The following is a 20,560-nucleotide window of genomic DNA, read 5'->3' as shown; positions in this document are numbered from 1 at the left end:
CATGAAACAGATGCCCCAATACTTGTAGACAGCAGCTGATTTTACCACTTACTAACTGTATATACTCTTTATATCCTTCAGTTTCTTCACCTGAAAAATGGTGATAATGGCCTTAAATTTCTGGACTGTAGTGAGGTTTAGGGATAATAAATTGAGTGCTTAGCACAACGTCTGACAGGTAATAGGCTATGAAAGGAAACTATTACAATTATTATTATTCGTCAACTTGAAACTATAATTATTTCAATGAAACTCCCCAAATGCCATCTTGAGGGGGAAATGAAATTTGTGTTATTTCAATATTTTTCTGCCAGCATGGTGGTGGGCAGTTGATACATTTTATCTCAAATTTACCCAATTCTTTTTAGTAGTTATTTAATAGCCTCATTTAATGATTAGTTAAGTAAGGCCTAGAGAGACTAATTTAGGCAAGGTAAATTTGGCAAGTAATGGAACTAAGATTTTGACTTAGTACTATGATTCCCAATTCTCAATTATTTCTGTACTCTATAAATCTTCCTTTGATATTTAACCCATAGATAACTAAAACCAACGATTTGGCTAAGTTCTATCTCATTATGTACTTCCTTAATTATCACAATGGATTCTTAGCCCTTCTTCCTATTTCCACATTTCTCTGCAGCAATCCATCAGATGCTCTGTGATTTCAAATATTTTGGAAAGCCTTTGATACTGTCTCTTCTGCTCAAATGTCTTCTTCTACCTACTGTCTACTGAATCAAGCCCACACTCCATAGCATGAACTCATACCTTTTCAATCAAGCATTTATTATTTTCACTGGCGTTTCAAGTTCAGTGAGTCTAGCTTCCCTACTGAACTTTCTTGAGCCTTTGAACATGCCCCCACACTTAACTGATCCTGCTCAAGCTGTGGCCCCCCCCGCATTGGCACTGTTTTTTTCCTACCTCCCTACACTCAAATCCTATTCACCCTTCAAGATCCAGCTTAACTGTTACATCTCCATGGACCCTTTCTGAATCCCTACTTAAAAGTGATGTCATTTTACTAATGCCAAACCTATTTGGAGCTAATATTTTTCTGTTATTTGTTGTGCTCTCTCTGCTAAGCTTATGTTCCTATAGTGCCCAATACTTTTCCAACCTTAAATTAATAATAAAAATATAATTTGATTGAGCCCAAGAATTACAGTACAGCCTATGTAGTGAGACTCCTGCCTCTAAAAAATACTACTAATAATACATCAATAAATAATCAAATATTATTTGTATTGATTCTAATATCATTTTTACCCAGCTAGACAGTAAACTCCATAGAGTATGAATAGTACCTATTTTACTTGTTGCTGTAACTCCAGTGTCTAGCAGAGTACCTGAGCCTTAGTGGTGTTTAATAAACATTATTGAGTTAGTAATATAGACATTGCAATCTACAATATTCTTTTATGTTAATAATTATACCTTCTCTTAGTTTACAGTTTCCTAAAGGGCAGAATATATAGCATTCTCCTCTATATCTTTTCCAGAGTTCCTAAATATGTGATTAAAAATATTAATAAATCTTCCCTCTGCAAAATTTGCTCCATAGAAAGTAAAATTCTAAAATATTTATTTTTCTAATATTATACAAATATTGGCCTAGGTGACTTTTATAGAACACTCCACCCAACAACAATATAATATGCATTCGCTTATACTGCATATGCAAAATTCATCAAAAAAGGGCATAATCTGGTTCATAAACATGCCTCAACAAATTAAAACAAATTAAATCTTACAAAGTATGTTATTTGATTATAGAAAAATTAAATCGTCCCACAAAGGGTGATTCTGGTGATGTCTCAGATAGAAATGAGAAACATGTTATTGGACAATGGAGAAAAGGCTATTCTTGTAATAAAGTGGCAAAGAATTTGGCTGCATTGTTTTTGTGTCCTAGTGTTTTGTGGAAGGTAGAACCTGAGTGATGAAATTGGATATTGGCCAAGGAAATATCTATGTGAATTACTGAAGATATGGCTTGGCTTTTCTTGACTGCCTACTGTAAAATGAAAAATGTAAAGAAAACAAAATGCACTACCCGTGAAGTGCAGTAAAGTGAATCACAACAAAAAGAAGTATGTCTGTTTTAATATCACACAAAATCAACTTTAAATCAAGGGTTTTGCCAAGAACTAAAGAAAGATGATAATTATATAAAGGGGTCAATTCATCAACATAACAAATGTTAAAACAATCCGTAAATGTGTATGCGACTAACCACAGAGCTGCAAAGTACTTGAAGCAAATACTGTTATAATGAAGAGGAAAAGTACACAAATCCACATTACAGTTTAAGACATCAACGCTCTTCTCTCACTATCTGATACAGTAGACAAAAATTGATAAGGAAATGTATCTATTAGCAACATTATCAATCATCTTGACCTAGTTGATATTTATAGAACACTCCACCCAACGACAACATAATACACATTATCTGCCACTGCATATACAAAATTAATCAAAAAAAGAGCACAATTTGGTTCATAAACACAACTCAACAAATTTTAAAAAATAAATCTTTTAAAGTATGTTCTTCGATTTTAAAAGAATTGAACCACAAGTTGACAACAGAAAGATATCTGGAAAATCCCCAAATATTATGAAATTAAACAACAAGCTTCTAAATGACCTAGGAATTCAAAAGAAGTACAAAAAACTTAAAAATATTTTGTTTTAAATGAAAACATAAAAAAATTGGTGAGATGCACATAAGGCAATAATTGAGGGAAATTTATAGATTAAAATTCTTAATTAGAAAATAAGAAAACGGCCGGGCACGGTGGCTCACGCCTGTAATCCCAGCACTTTGAGAGCCCGAGGCGGGCGAATCACGAGGTCAGGAGATTGAGACCATCCTGGCTAACACGGTGAAACCCCGTCTGTACTAAAAAAAATACAAAAAATTAGCCGGGCATGGTGGCGGGCGCCTGTAGTCCCAGCTACTCGGGAGGCTGAGGCAGGAGAACGGCGGGAACCCGGGAGGTGGAGCTTGCAGTGAGCCGAGATAGCGCCACTGCACTCCAGCCTGGGCGACAGAGTGAGACTCCGTCTCAAAAAAAAAAAAAAAAAGAATCAGCCCTACCTTAAGACACTGGGAAAAAGCTGAGCAAAGTAAACCAAATAAAAGCAGAAAAAAGGAAATAATAAAAAAACTAATGAAATTGAAAACAGTAGAGAAGTCAATAGAAACAAGTCAGTTCATTATAAAGATATATAAAAATTGGTAAGCCCTACAGAATTATTCAGAAAAAAGAAGGCACAAATTTGTAACACTAGAAATGAGAAGGAAGATATTACCACAGACCTATTAAACATAAAAGAATGATAAATAAATGCTATGAGTAACATGCCAATAAATTTGCTCATGTAGTAAAATGGATAAATCTTTTTGAAATACAAAAACTTTCAAAGCTCATTCAGGAAGATACAAATGTCTGAAAAGTACATATCTAAAAATAATAACATCAATTTAAACAGATTTTGCCAGAAAATAACAGATTCTGCCAGAAAATAGAAAAAAAGGAAATGCTTCCAAATTTTTATAATGAATCCAGCATATCCTGATAACAAAACCAAAGACATTATTTTTAAAAATCAGACAAGTTAGAATTTCCTAAAGGGAACTGGAAAAAAAAAATCAGACGAAAACCCCTCAAAACAAGAAGTAAAAATCTTTAAAAAATGGAATTCAAGAGTACCTAAAACCGATATTATATAAAAACAAGTGAGGTTTAGAACTACAAAGTTAGCTCTAAATTTGGAAACCAATCAATATAACTCATAGTATTTACAGACCAAAAAACAAAACAGAAACAAAAACACTCCTATAGGATCATCTCAATGTATTCAGAGAAAGCATCTGAAAAAAACTTAACCTTAATTCATTATTAAAAGAAGAAGAAGAAAGAAGAAGAAGAAGAAAGAAGAAGAGGAAGAGGAAGAAGGAGAAGGAGAAGGAGAAGGAGGAGAGCTTTCAACAAGCTAGGGATAGAAGAAAAGTTTCCCAAGTATATAAAGCTCTTCTAAGGAAATCCTATAGCTAATGTATACAGTGGTGAGACTGAATGCTTTCTTTTAAAGCTCGGAACAGAGCAAGGATGTCTGCTCTTATTACTCCTATTTGTATTGGAAGTCCTAGTCACTGCAATAAAGCAAAAAATTGCTTTTATTAACATACTATAAAGAAAATCCTTGAGAATCTGCCATAAAGAGACTAATATGTATGTTTGCAAAAATCACAGAGTGAAAGGTCATACATAAAAATCAAACTATTTCCATATATAAGCATTGAACAAATAGGTACTGAAATTGTAAAAGCAGTAACATATACAATAGCACTGAAAACTATGAAATAATTATCTGTGAATCTAACAAAATTTGTAAAATATTTAAATGGAAAAAATTTAAAGCATTTATGAAAAATCAAATAAAACCTTAAAAATTGATAAAGATATATTATGCTTAATTAGAAAAGTTAATCTTGTTAATTTGACAATTCTTTATAAGTTTAACTATATATTCTCAGCAAGAATCAACTATCAATCACAAAATGTGAGTCCTTCAGCTTTTTATTCTCAAAATTATTTTGGCTTTTCTAGGTCACTTGTTCTTAAATATCAACTTTAGAACTGTTTGTTTCTTTCTCAAAAAAAAAAATCCTACAGTTATAAAACTTAGAAAATAGAGAAGAAAATATTTTTGTCCTTGAAGTAGAAAATATTTTGTAGATAGGAAATACACACCTATTAGAATGGCTAAAGTTTTTGTTTTTTTCCTAAGGGAAAATAACTAGAATATTCATATGTTGGTGTTGGGAATGCAAAATGGTACCTCCACTTTAGAAACTGGTTTGGGAGAAATGAAGTTAAACATTAAAAAAATGCACAGATAAATGGAAGGACATTCCATATTCATAGATTGAAAAAACAAGTATTGTTAAAATGCCCATACTACCCAAAGCAATCTACAGATTCAATGCAATCCCGTGAAAATCTCAATGGCGTTTTTCAAGAAAAGAAAAAAAAAGTCCTAAAATTCATCTGGACTCACAAAAGACCCCAAATAGGCAATGCAATTTTGAACAAGAACAACAATGCTAGAGGTACCACACTCCCTGATTTCACAGTATACTACAAAGCTATAGTAATCAAAACAATATGGTATTGGCATAAAATCAGACATATAGACCAATGCAACAGAAGAAGGAACCCAGAAATAAACTGATGCATCTATGCCAACTGATATTTTCCAAGGGTACCAAGAATACACAGTGGATAAAAGATAGTGTCCTCAATAAAGAGTATTAGGGAAACTAAACATACACATGTAGAAAAATAAAATTGGGCCCTATTTCACTCCATTCATAAAAATAAACTTGAAATGGATTGAAAACTTAAATATAAAACTGAAACATTAAAACTCTTAGAAGAAAATATAGGGACCAAGCTTCTAAATATTAGATATGGCAATGATTTATTGGATATGACACGACAACAAAAGCAAAGGCAGCAAAAGCAAAAACAGACAAGGGGATTACATTAAACTAAAAAGCTTCTGCACAGTCAAGGAATCAATTAAAAAGTTAAAAGGTGGTCTACGAAATGGGAGAAAATATTTGCAAACCACGTACCTGATAAAAAGTTAATATCCAAAGTTTATAAGGAACTCCAAAAACTCAATAGCAAAAGACGAAGTAATCTAGTTTAAAAATGGTCAAATGACCTGAATAGACATTCCATCAAAGAAGACATACAAATGGACAACAGGTTTATGAGAAGGTGAACAACATTCCTAATCATCAGGAAAATTCAAGTCAAAACAACAATGAAATATCACCTCACATCTGTTAGGATGGTTGTTAGGTTGAATAGAAAGTTGGGTGTCTCCACTGAGAAACCCTTTGGGCTAGGGTTGGCTCCAAGTTCTCAACTGTCAGCTCACTGAATTATAAAAATAACTATTAATTACCACTGATTCTTCGGCAAAATCCCCTTAAAACACATTCCTACATATATTTCACACCCAGGTAGTTAGTCTCAATCATGATAATTCCATCTCTGTGGCTAAGGGCTGTTCAAAAATGGACATGCAATTCAACTCTAGCCAGTGATATGTGAGGGACAGTTGGGAAATTGTTGAGAAAGACTTCTTTTCTTCTAAAATAAGACAAACTGAGAGATAACTCCTTATTGTTTTCTCTGAATATTGTTGTGTCCTGATGTGACATCTGAGACTGCTATAACTCTATGAGAAGCAAGCGATAAGAGAAACTAACCTGAGGAGAATGTGGACTCACAAAGAATACCAAAGTAGAAAGACAGAAATAACCAGGGTCTCATATCACACATTTGAGGGGTTGGATCAAATATCACTGAGAACAGCCCAGCTTTTGGTATTACTAGTATATTAAATAATAATTTTTCCTTTTGTTAACACCAACCAGCGTGGGGCTGAAGTTTTAATTAATTGCAATTGAAAACACCCAAATGAATACACATACTTAAACATTAATTCCCATAGCTTCAAGAATCTTCCAAAAATATGGAAGGCTTTTTATCTGAAACTTCAAGAAAGGTTTTAATTCAAACTCTATTATAACACAAGTTTTGATAGTTCAAACAAGGACTTTTCTATTACATGTATACAAAAACATTTTTTAAAAAATACTATAACCCACCAAAGAGAGACACTTCCTGTATATTTTATGCAATTTAAAGCACCTATTACATATGCTTGGTATACTAATTACAATATATTTCTAGCAATTCTTTGAAAACAGGTCTTTAGTCATATGCTTGGTAAGTAATTCTGAGATTTCTTAATTCATTCAAAAAATACTTACTGAAATTTTTTGCTGGCTGAAGGTGAAATGGTTAATCATAGATACTCAGGAGTTTATAGGCTGGGGGAAATGCAAATATTAAAAAATGTATATGTAAACCATTAACATAATAAAAAATGGTAACAGAAATGAAAGGCGCTCTTATATGTCTATAACAAGGAAATCTTATCTAGAGTAAGGGGTCAGGGAAGGTTTTTCTGAGAACATTTAAATGAATACCTGAAGGATCATCTAATTAGGGTGAAAGTAAAAGGATGAGTTGCACATCTCACACTTTAAATCAAAAGCTAGAAATAATTAAGCTTAATGAAAAAGTCACGTTGAAAGGTAAGACAGGCTGAAAGCTAGGCCTCTTGTACCAAACAGCCAAGTTATGCAAAGAAACAGTTTTGAGTAAATTAAAAGTGTTATTTCAGTGAATAAACAAATGATAAGAAAGTAGAACAGACTTATTACTGATACGGAGTAAGTTTTGTGGGCTAGATAGAAGATCAAACCAGCCACACATAACATGTGTTAAGGTCAAAGTCTAATCCAAAGCAAGGCCCTAACTCTAATTCTTTCATTCTATAAAGGCTGAGAGAGGTGAGGAAGCTGCAGACAAAAATTCTGAAGCAAGCAGAAGTTAGTTCATGAGACTTAAGGAAAGAAACCATTTTCATAACATAAGAGTGCAAGGCAAAGCAGTAAGTGTTGATGTAGAATCTTCAGCAAGTTATCTAGAAGATTACTTAAGATACCTGATAAAGGTGGGTGAACTAAATAATAGACTTTCAATGTAGGCAACTTTCATAGCTAGAGGGGAGAAGTCAATGCCTAGCTTCAAATACAGGCTGACTCTCTTGTTAGGAGCTAATACAGTTGGTGACTTGAGGTTGAAGCCGACACTCATTTCCATTCCAAAAATTCTAGGGCCCTTAAAAATTATGCTAAATCCACTTTGCCTGTGCTCTATAGATGGAAGAACAAAGCCTGATGACAGAACATCTGTTTACAGCATGGTTTACCAAATATTTTAACCCCACTGTTGAGACCTATTGCTCCAAAAAAAGAGAGATTCCTTTCAAAATATTACTGATCATGAATGATGCATATCTGGTCATCCCAGAGCTCTGAAGGAGATCAATGTTGTTTTCATGCCTGCTAACAGCAGTCTATTCTGCAGCCCATGGATCCAAGAGGAATTATGACTTTCAAGTATTGTTATTTAAGAAATACATTGATAAGACTATAGCTCTCATAGTAGTAACTGAAAGCTTTCTGGAAAGGATTTACCATTCCAGATGCCACTAAGAACATCTATGATTCATGGAGGGAAGGTCAAAATATCAAAATTAACAGGAATTTGGAAGAAATTGATTCCAACCCTCATGAATAATTTTGAGGGTTTCAAAACTTTAGTGGAGGAAGTAACTGCAGATGTAATGGATAAAGCAAGATAACTAGATTTAGAAGTGGAACCTGAAGACATGACTCAAATGCTGCAATCTCATGATAAAACTTGAACAGATGAAGAGTTGTTTCTTATGGATGAACAAAGAAAGTGGTTTTTTGAGATAGAAACTATTCCTGGTGAAATGTTGTGAACACTGTTGATATGAAAAGAAAGGATTTAGAATAATATGTATGCTTAGTTGATAAAGCAGTGGCAGAATTTCAGAGGACTGACTCCAGCTTTGAAAAAAGTTCTACTCTGAGCAAAATGCTATCAAACAGCATCACATGCTACAGAGAAATCTTTATTGAAAGAAAGAGTCAATTGATGAAACAAGTTTCATTGTCTTATTTTAAGAAATTGTCACAGCACATCAACTTTCAGCAATCACCACCATGACTAGTTAGCAGCCATGAATACTAAGGCAAGATCCTCACCTGCATAAAGATTACAACTCACTGAAGGCTCCAATGATTGTTAGCATTTCTTTCATCAATCAAGTATTTTTCATTAAGGTATGTGCTTCTTTTAGATATAATGTTTTTGCACATTTAATAGACCACAGTATAGTGTAAACATAACTTTTACATGCACTGGGATATGTAAAAAATTTGTAGCACTCACTATTGTGATATTTATTGCAGTGGTCTGGAACAGAAACTGCAATATCTTCAGGGTGTGCATGTATTAAGTCTCACCTCCCCTTCTATATGCTCCACCCAGTTGGCTGGATCCATACTTCTTAGGTCTATTCTTTTTTTTGCTCTATGAGATATCTCAATGGCCTCTTAATTAATTGTGTTTTTTAAAACTCAATTTCAATTGTTTCAACCAAAATAATTTTAACCACCCACATCTAAGAGCCCGTAAAATGTTTCTTGAGGAATCAAATTCTGTTACTTGTGACTGAGTATGGGAAAACATCTAAGGAGACAAAAGCAGAATTAAAATTGTGACTGAAAAAGAACGGGTGGATCACGAGGTCAGGAGATCAAGACCATCCTGGCTAACACGGTGAAACCCCGTCTCTACTAAAAATACAAAAATAAAAAATTAGCTGGGTTTGGTGGCGGGCGCCTGTAGTCCCAGCTACACAGGAGACTGAGGCGGGAGAATGGCGTGAACCCAGGAGGCGGAGCTTGCAGTGAGCCGAGATCACGCCACTGCACTCCAGCCTGGGCGACAGAGCCAGACTCCGTCTCAAAAAAATAAAATAAAATAAAAAATAAAAAATAAAAAGAATTTATAAATTGTCTAGTACACTCTCTTCTGAAAAATATGTTATATTACTTGTTGATGTTGAATATTTTTGGTATGCTATTCCTAGAAATAATTCAATATTTTGTTTCCTATTCAAAGTTATATTAATGATAATACATTTCAATTTATAATAAACACCAGTTTTATTTTATCTTATATATATATATCATGGAGGCTAAACATAATGTGCTATGGCTATGCAGTTTCTGGCAAAATAAGTAACTAAATACATAACAATAAATTTTAAAACACAGTTGTTTTCAATAAGCAGCCAGTGTTCTTCACTTAGCTTCCTGTATGATTGATTTAAATATTTGTATTTCAGTGGTATTTTGCAATCCAGTTCAGTGGGAGGAGCTATGATTAAGATATAATTGTCCTAGAGAGATGTGATCAGCAATGTTCACAGCTAATATAATCTGCATATTAAATAAACAAAATTAACGTGTCCCAGAATTTGCCTGTCACATTTCTAAAGGGCCATGTGTGAAAGAGGTAATGAATACATTAGAGTGCTGCATACGAAGACCTTTGAGAGCTTCTCATTCTTGGAATGCTCCCCTCTAATGCCAAGTGGCCTTATCATTGCCCAGTTAACTCAAAAAACAACCCAAATGCGATTCCCTAAGATTTATAATTTTTAAATAACTACTTTTTTTTATTTTTGAAGATTTGAGTATGTATTAAGTGATTCATTAAGACCTAATTGTTATTATAAAGTCACCTAATTCTCAAGATGTTTTAAAAGATATACGATATAGTATAGGATAACACAGAATAATTACATTTTAACTGTTGAGCTTTAAACGAAAAATACCTTACAAACCGTGTGTATAGTTAAAACAATGTAAGTATTAAGCTTTGTCTGTGTAAGAATACCTAAATTCTATTATTGAATTTCATATAATAGACCTTACTTTTATTTCCATAAGTAGATCAGTAGAAATTTACTTCTCTATTTGCATGAAAATCCATTAATTTATTATAGTACTGTATCTGGCTACAGATAAAATACTGAAAAATAATTACAGCCAGAAAAAAAAAAAGCTTATTTCATAGCTGTATGAATGATAATACCAATATTTCATTAAGTATACAGAGGGATTTGGAATCTAGCTTTCATGTATTTTCTCCTAAGCAGTTAAACATTATAAATGAAAAAATAGTTTTCCCAATATTAGCATATGAATCAAAGAAAATGCAATTCTAATAGGTAGATTCCATTCTAAATAATGTTTATGTCATTTATTCTAATGCACAGATAACACATAATTCAAGCAGATAAACCACTACCAGGCATCTATCTAGAACAACTCCTAATACATGCCTGTTGAATGAAAAACTTCATCTTACTTAACATTTATTAAATTACTTCCAGAAAGGCAATCATGAATATAGAACACTTTATTTTTATTAGTTTAGACATATGCATATTAATGCTGCCTGAATTCCTAATCCACTTTAAAAAAATGTTTTTGAGGGAATGTTAGAATGACGCTTTAGTCTGAACTCTGACTTACCATTTTCAGAAATACCTACTTCAGTTTGTTCAAGTTGGGTAGTGAGATAAGAACATAGTCACAGTTGCCTTTACTATGTTCCTTGATAATGAACTGCAAGTCTATCTTAGCCATTCAGATTTCCAGATAATGCCCTAAGAGAGTCAGGGTAAGTAAATCCCCACAATACAAAAGAAGAGAGCAGCTAATAATCCATTACCTTCTGTGTTGCCACAGTTTCATTATAAGTAATGTTTCACGTTCTTCTAAAAGCTGTTGTCAGTAGGAGAAATATGGTAGCTAAGCAGCTAAATGAATTAAAATGAGAAGAAACTAATGATTTTGGCAGTTTTTAAGTAGTACACACTGACTAAATTCTTGCTGCTCTTATTAGATCAAAAAGTAAAGAACACAAGAGCAGTCCTAAGCAAGAATTAGTTGCCCAAAAAAATAAATCATGAAAGTCAAGAAATCTAAGTCTATATTATCTAAAGAGGATACATTTCTTGAGTTAACTTTACTGAAAAAGATTCTGCCCATTCTGTGAAAAAGTGAAGGTGCTTGTCTCAACCATTTTTACCTGATAATATCCCAAGAGCCCAACCACAACATCCCATGAGTTAACAATTTTTAAAGTGATATGATATACAAGCTATGAAACAAAATAAATTGATCTTTCCTTTACCCAGCAGAAATCATGGCCAAGTACCATCCAAAGTAACTGAAGTTTGAGATTGGAAATTAAAGTATAATCTGGGCCTACTAATCACCACAAAGCAAGATGATTATGGAAGAATGAATGATAAAAGGGAGGGGAAGGTAGGCAGTAGGGCCACAGTAGGACAGGAAATGTCTCACTGATTTGCTAGAGAGGAGAGATAGATGATACTGTTGACGTGGTTTCAAGGTGGTGTCTATGCTAATATGGCAAACTCAATCCTTAACAAGCCTCTACAATCTATTCAAGTCTATACATATGACTGAAATAATGAATTTAGTGTTAAAGATAGCAGTATCATAAATAACTTATATTTAATCTATTGTTAAAAACCTTTATCAAGATCAGGCATGGTGGCTTATGCCTGTAATCCTAGCACTTTGGGAGGCTGAGGCAGGTAGATCACCTGAGGTCAGGAGTTCGAGACCAGAGTGGCCAATATGGCGAAACTCCGTCTCTACTAAAAATACAAAAATTAGCCAGGAGTGATAGTGCACGCCTGTAATCCCAGCTACTCAGGAGTCTAAAGCAGGAGAATCACTTGAACCCGAGTGGCGAAGGTTGCAATGAGCTGAGATTGCACCACTGCATTCCAGGGTGAGACTCCATCTAAAAAAAAAAAAAAAAACTTTATCAAGATAAAGCTGTAGGGGCCAAGGGCATGGTGCCTCATACCTATAATCCCAGCACTTCTGAGCTCAGGAGATCAAGAAAAACCCCATCTCCACCAAAAATACAAAAAATTAGCTGTGCGTGGTGCTGTGCGCCTGTGGTCCCAGCTACGCCGGAAGCTGAAGTGGGAGGATTATCGTTTGAGCCTGGGAGGCAGAGGTTGCAGTGATCAGCGATCATGACAGAGCAAAACTCGGGCAACTGAGTGGAAACTGCAGTCTTACAGAAAAAGATGAAGCTGTAGGTTATTTTAGTTTGTATTGATTCATTGATTCTCTTATTTGACATCAATGTAATACACTAAAGGCCTCGTTCATTTGGGGTCCTTCTGCCTGTTCAGGTTTATTTGCCTAATTATAAAAACAAGCAGTGCAAAGCAAATACCACAGTCTGTCAGTGGGCATAAGAGTAGTAGATGTAAGAGTTAAGGCAAGTTGTTTGGTACCTTGTAGATTAAACGATTAACTAGATTTTGTTTTTTTCTTTTTGCTTACAATAGTATCTAGACACACCCTACACTGTGTTTTGCACTGAGTTGTTTTTTTTTTTTCTATTTTCAGAAGTGAATGCTTCCCAGCTTGCTTGTATCTTATCTTACCTGTTGGAATGTGTCTTCAAAGTAGTTTGACATTCTAAGTATCTAAACCAGCTTTTTTTTTTTTTTTACCTAGTACAAAAGACTTTTCAATCCTTGATACTTAGTTTGAAAATCATGAATTCTGAATGCTGCATTGATCATTCCATATATTATATTCTACAAAAAATAAAACAAGACCAGGAAAAGACTTCATAAACTTGAACCATATGAAATTACCTGTATTCAATGGTTTTTTTAACCTACAAATAGGGCAATTTCATATGGTTCCCACTTGTAGATTATACTAAATATTTTTATAGCTATATTTTAAATTATTTTTATTTTATATAAAGTACTGAATATGTGGGCTGCTCCCATCACCTGATAATAATGCTATATAAATTGCTGAATTCTTCAGAATACTCTACATTCAAATTTTAAGCAGTAATCAATTAATTATAAAATTTTCTAACTTTGCAAAAAAATTAGAGACAAGTCAATAATATATTTTAAATAATGACCAACTACAGAAAATTACTTAAGAGTCAAAGTTTAGTCATATATGATACTGGAAGAAAATATAATACACAGAATCTGAAACAGCACATGCAAATATCTCTGATTTGTCTTTGAATTGAGTTTTGCACCTGGATTTTGAATATGAATGTTCCTTGAATTGAGTTTTGAACCCGGATTTTGAATATGACTGCTCTTTGAATTTAGTTTTGAATCTGGATTTTGAATATGAATGTTCCTGAAATGCTAAGTTGACAAGGCTTCATAATAAATATTGAACCCTTATAATGCTTGTATGATCCAAGCATATAAAAAGTTTCTTGCTATTTGTCCCTAAATATCCATTCACTACCCTAACACACCCAGTCCCACACTCCAAAGACACAATATCCTTTTTTAAAGACTACTGCAAATCACTGCTTAAAGCAACACAGACTTATCTTCTTGGTCAAGATCTGGTTTCCATGCTGTCTTCCTACATTTGTTTTATAGAGTTAAGAGGTCCTACTTAGATCTTCTCAAGACTTCTTTAAGTGCAATGGGAAGCTATGTCAGTATTTAATGTTTTCAAAATGCATTTCAGAAATTTAGCTTTCATTTTCCAGCAGATAAACAAAAATAGGCAGTAAAATGTTACATAAACTGGAGATCTACTTTCTAAAAAGCTAGCCATTAAAGAAATAAAGTGAATTAGCAACCTTTTTTGGAAGAAGTACAAAATGTTTACCTTATACTTGTCAAAGTCATAATTCATATATATTTGCTTATTTATCGTGTTTCCTCCTCTTCCTCCTACGGTGTTATAAACACCATAAAAGTAGAGATTCTGTTTATTTTATTCATATATGTGTGTATGTGTGTATTTGTTTATATGCATCTTATATGTGTATATAACACAGGATATATATACACAACACATATGTCTACATATAACATATGTAGATATATACATATGTGTATAATGTGCTACTAGTATACTACAAGCTAAATTAAGTATTTGTTGTATCAATGAATAAATGAAACTTTAAAATCTAGTCTATAAGTATCTATCTGATGTTTTTATCTCTTCAACAATAAATCTCTATCGGCACCACAACTTAAGTTTACTTAAAGTACACTCTCTCTAATTTTCAGCTTTGTACTTACTTTCTGAATTACTGAATCTCAAATATCTCACAGGCCTTCTTTAAGAAGATACGTAAGCTATGTGCATACATAGACACATAATAAACAGTAAACCTTGAAATTTTTGTTTACTCCTAACCTTTCCTCTTTCCTCAGTATCTGTTCTTTGGTTTTAGCCATATGTAATCATAAGTCAATGTACAAATGTTGAGAGTCTACAGTGTGACAGGCAATGTGTTTGGCACTAACAATAAAGGGATGGAGCTCTCTGTTTAAGCAGAGACATATAAATGAAAACAAATTAGCATACAAATAGAGGAATGCCAACAGAAGTATACACAATGTGTTACATATGTTTGAAGAGGGGGCAGCTGTACTTCAGGAACAATTAAGATGTGAAGGTAGGAGAAAAATTTCACAGCAACTTTGTTATATCTTGAAGGAAGACCATGGGGTCTCATTAAATGTCAGGAAGAACATTCATTTTAGGCAGAGGAAACAACAAATACATAGGCAGTCTCTCTGCCACGCCCTTCATTTAGTTCTGCAAAAAGTGACAATAGCACCACCAAGCTGCCCTGGTATACTCCAATGGTTCTAAATTGCATTATCATTTTTTCCTCTGGCTTAAATCAACTTTTATTTTGTAGTATGGAAATTTAACCTGGTGCAAAAGGCCCTTCATAGTCAGAATGATCACTTCAGCTTTGTCTGAACAAACAACTTCCAACATCTGTTTGTGAGTGTATCTCAAGTCTCATGACCCTTGCAAGGGCTATGTTCTCTCAACTCAGAATACCATCTTTCTCCTACTACTAATTCTGCTTGCTTTCAAAAACTAAACACAGTTATTACGTATTCAAAGAAGCTTTTATGAAACTGAATGTGCACCCCTATAGCAGCATGGCAGTATTTGTTTTTTCCCATTGATCACAATGTGCCATCAGAATGTGGCTTATTGATTTGCCTCATCACAAAGATAAGCATCTCTCTTATCTCTGCCTCACTTGCAGAGGGCACCAAACACAGGGACCCATGAAAAACACTTAAATAACCTACAATGTGGGATAATTTAAACAGTTCTCTAGTGCCTTAAGAATGCTAATGTGTTCTCCATATTAACTAGCTATTAACTCTTTGAAATCATAGAATTAAGCATTCAAAAAGACTCCAGGGCTATCTAACGCAGTGTTTTAAAAAATATTTTTGACCATAACCCACAGTTAGAAATCTTCAACATCATGGCCTGGTGCACATACTCATATATCTGAATCTGAATCTGAATCATATATCCATAATATAATATTTATATGAATACTTAAGATATAGAAAAAAATAACAAAATTAATACAAATCTTATTTTATTACAGTTTAAATATACCAACAACAAATGAATAATACCAAAATAAACCAAAGAATAAACCAATAAACCAAAAATTGCTTTTAGCTATCCACAAATATTACTTCAAGGCCCATTAATGGTGACAACCCCTCCCCTCATTCATTTACTCATAAACCTTCCCCACATTTCACAGATAAAAGTGAGGTCTTGAGAAGTACCAGACAAGTGAGTCCAAAGTTGGATCCTGAACACATCTAAACACTGGTACTCTTTCTACTTCACCAAAATGAGAAAGACAGGGCTTTTGCTAAGAAGCTATAGTCTATCTGACTAATTCATTCTTTGAGACTAGATCCCTTGGGCAAAATACCTTTACTAATGAATTCAATAAACCCACTGTCTAAGCTTCTTATGTTTATACACAATCTATATTTTTTGACAGAATATTTGTTTTAAAAGCAGATCTGATTTGAAATCTAATTTAGCAAGAATATTTTAAAGCCTCAGAATAATAAATGTTTGAGATGATGAATACGCTAATTGCTCTGATCTGATTACTATGTATTACAGGTATTGAAATAGCACTATACTGTAGCCCATAAATATGTAGAATTATTATATGTCAACTTAAAAATAAAACAAAAAAATCCTCAGAACTCTAATAAACTCTGGATCAAAGCTGATGAGGCTTCAATATAGAAATTTCATATTGTAATGATATTTTTAGGGTGGAAAAGTGAGTGTTTAGAGATGATGCCATAAGTTGGGAAGAGGAGAACCAGGCTGATAGAAAACACATACTGAAGAATTCTGAAATAACTTAAAATAAGAGAACTTCAAAATGTTTGCTAATTTTTTACAGAAATTTTGAGCATATCATATTTATATGAATGATAGTTAAATATAAAAGTTTTTCTACTGTACAATTTATCTTATTCTGTCTTTATCTTGATAAATAAAAAATATACTTTGTGGTATTTAGTAAGAAGTACAGATAATATGCTATATCATGCTATCATGACGGGGTCTATATGGGAGATTTATGCATGAAATGGACAATCTTCTTCAGGTTCATGCTGTCATTTGAAAGTAAATTAGGGAGGGCAGGAACACTCATCATTTAAGAGTGCCAGAGCCTACAGGCTTTAAGTATTTAGGTTAATTGAAGACAAAATCAAATGACTGAACAATTAAAATTATCACAAAATCATGATTAAGTTGGAAACATCAGTCAGTGCAGAACACGTAGGAAATTTGTGTCTGTAGAAAGATCAAGAACCTTTTTAAGAAACAAGGCTAGACGTAGCACAGTTTGAATGAAATCCTTCATCAAATATCAATTATTCCTTTTGAAGTCTATAAAACTATAGCCTGAATATTACCTAACATAAATATATAATACAAATTTATTTACCTTAAATTCAATAATTGATCAATTATTTTGGAGTTCAATTATGACACAGAGTCTAGATTTTGTTAATTTGATAACTTTTTACATATGAGTATTTTAATTGTAATCATTTCACTCATGATACATGCAATAACCTCACTGCTATCATACTTTCTATTAGAGTTAAACAAATAAAAATTTTAATAGACTCTCCTCTTAAATTTGTATTTAATTTTCCCAGAATATACTTCAATAAGCAACATATGATAAAAATGTATATCATGCTATGGAACATGGAAAAGTAACTAAATGGGCTATATTAAACACTTTATCCTTTGAAGTATAGGTTTTTCTAAATGTTTTAAATATTAATATAGTTAACTTATTACCTCATATCACTCCCATTTCTTTTATTTAGAAACAAAAAAACACCACACTGGCCTCTGTTGTTCAAAAAAATTCTGATATTTAAAAACAACAACAATAGAACTTTAATATAAATACAATAACACACGTTAAAACTCTAATGTTTAAATCAATTTCCACCAGCCAACATTTGTACTACCTGTCTCAGGAATTGTAAACCTCTGTCCCCACTGACAACCTTTACTGAGAAAAGCTGAATACTTACGCGTACATCATGAACTCAGGACTAGGGCAGCTTCTATTCAGTCACCATCTGATCTGTATCAGCAGGTTAGGACTGGGAGGCTGCAAAATAATGATAGTCACTGGCAACAAGAAAGGAAACAAGTTTGACAGGTTTACTGAGTGAGGTATGCAGTCTTCTAGCCTGATAAGAACAAGAACATGATCAATTTTGTGCCAACTGGCTCCACACAGGGAAGTAATTGTCAGTATCCGCATAGAGAAGCTCCAAGTAGTAGAGGGCTCAGAATGTGCAACTTGTGATGATTCAGAAGACCACACTTTTCCAGTTGGGGAAGTATGATAAGCATTGAGGTGTGGCCCCAGTTTGCTTTCCAAAAAAAAAAAAAGCCAACAAAACAAAGCACACTAGAGCACACTGATAGCACTTATTTGTTCATTAGAAATGTTCTGTCTCTTCCCTTTGGGGGAATAACAAGGTGTAGTGGAGCGGAGAAGACCTACATTATGAACCAGGGCACCTGTCTCAGCCATTATTCAGCTTATTGGGACTTACTTTCCTCCTGAGGAAAATGGCAGGACTGTATTAGCTTTTCTTAATACTGTCCATTTTAGCTCTAAATATAATCAAATGTATTGAAACAATTCATTTACCCAAAAGGAAGGTAAATAACAAAAGCAAAAATGTATTTTCTTCTTTCTTATTATTAGGAATAACTTTGTCCATCTTAGTGGTATGAATTCCCCAGTATTTACAAACCATCCCTTTAAATACTTTCATGTATCTGTAGAGAATTCAGTATAAATACATGAACTTCTTATAAAGATTAGAAAAGTTACAAAATAGAAATTACAATTTTAAGAGCTACTAAGGCTCAGAGTCAAAAGATATTAAAGAAAAATGATAAATTTGTATTTTCATTGTATAGAATATCTTCATCTAAAATGCTAAAAATGCAATGTGCATCTAATTGTAACACTTTCATTATAATGCTCTGCAAAGGTATTAAAAGGACAATAGGAGAAAAAGAGAGGAATAAAAAACACACAAAACAACCTGAAAACAATTAACAGTATGACTTAAACAAAAGCAGACATATCAATGATAGCCTTGAATGTAAATAAATAAATTAAATTTTCAAAGATACAGACAACAGATAAAAAACCATGACCCAAATACATGCTGCTTATAAGAAACACACTCTACCTCTGACAAATTGATAAAGTGCTAAATCCAGGGAGAGGATTTAGCAATTCTAAATATATATGTGCCCAACACTGGAGCACCCATATTCATAAAGTGGGATTTATCCAAGGGATGCAAGAATGGTTTAAAACACATAAATCAATAAATATAATATATCACATCAACAGAAAATAAACAGATTCATCACATCAACAGAAGAACAAAAACCAAAACCATATTATCAGTCTCAATAGACACAGTAAAAGCATTTGATACCATTCAACACCCCTTCATGATAAAGGCTCTCAACAAACTAGGCTCAAAAGGAAGATACCTCAAAATAATAAAGGCCATATATGACAAGCTGACAGCTAACATTATACTGAATGGAAAAAAAGTTGAAAGTCTTTCCTCTGAGAACTCAAATAAGACAAGAGGGTCCACTTTTACTGCTCCTATTCAGCACAGTAATGGAAGTCCTAGCCAGAGCAATCAGAAAAAAGAAAGAAAGAAAAGATATTCAAATTGGAAAAGAGGAAGTCAAATTGTCCCTCACTGCAGATGAAATGATCTTATATTTAGAAAAAACAAAAGTCTTTACCAAAAAACTCTTAGATTTGACATGCAAATTCAATGAAGTTGCAGGATACGAAGTCAACATACCAAAATCAGAAGTGTTTCTATACACCAATAATGAAAGAGCCAAAAAAGAAAAGAAGAACACAATCCAATTTACAATAACTACAAGAAAATAGAATACATAGAAATAAATTTAACTGAGGAATGGAAAGATCTTTATAAGAAAAACTACAAAATACTGATGAGAGAACTCAAAGAGGACACAAACCGAAAGACATTCTATTCTCACGGACTGGAAGAATTAATATCTTTAAAATGACCATACTGCCTAAAGCAAGCTACAGATTCAATATGATCTCTATCAAAATACTAACATCATTTTTCACAGAAATAGAAAAAAAGAATCCTAAAATGTTATGGAACAAATAAGAGCCTGAATAGACAAGGCAATCCTGAATATAAAGAGCAAATTGGAGGAATGACACAACCTGACATCAAAACATATTACAAGGCTATATTAACCAAAATAGCATAATGCTGGTATGAAAACAGACACGCCAATGGAACAGAATAGAGCACACAGAAATAAAACCACATATTTAGAGCCAATTGATTTTCAAAAATGGTGCCAAGAACATACACTGGTGAAAGGTCACCCTCTTCAATAAATGATGCTGGAAAAATTAGATATCCATATGCAAAAGAATAACTGGACGCCATCCTTCACCATATACAAAAATTAACCCATAATGGATTAAAGACTTAAACATAAAACCCAAAACTATAA

At 33.2% G+C, this 20,560-nt stretch overlaps 1 protein-coding gene across 1 annotated transcript in view; it reads right to left on the bottom strand.

Moving 5' to 3' along the window:
• Positions 1 to 18,090, bottom strand: part of TMPRSS11F (transmembrane protease, serine 11F) — a 154,180-nt gene extending 136,090 nt beyond the window's left edge. Inside the window, exon 1 of the mRNA XM_011965399.1 lies at positions 18,031 to 18,090. Within this exon, the coding sequence (XP_011820789.1) occupies positions 18,031 to 18,041 (11 nt within the window). The 5' untranslated portion in view covers positions 18,042 to 18,090. The remainder of the gene's footprint in view (positions 1 to 18,030) is intronic.
• Positions 18,091 to 20,560: the final 2,470 nt, after the last annotated feature.

This window comes from Mandrillus leucophaeus, unplaced genomic scaffold (assembly GCF_000951045.1).
Source record: "Mandrillus leucophaeus isolate KB7577 unplaced genomic scaffold, Mleu.le_1.0 Scaffold722, whole genome shotgun sequence".
In the NCBI taxonomy this organism is placed as follows: Eukaryota; Metazoa; Chordata; class Mammalia; order Primates; family Cercopithecidae; genus Mandrillus; species Mandrillus leucophaeus.
Note: the sequence above shows the minus strand (reverse complement) of the source record. Positions and strands in the feature narration are given on the sequence as shown.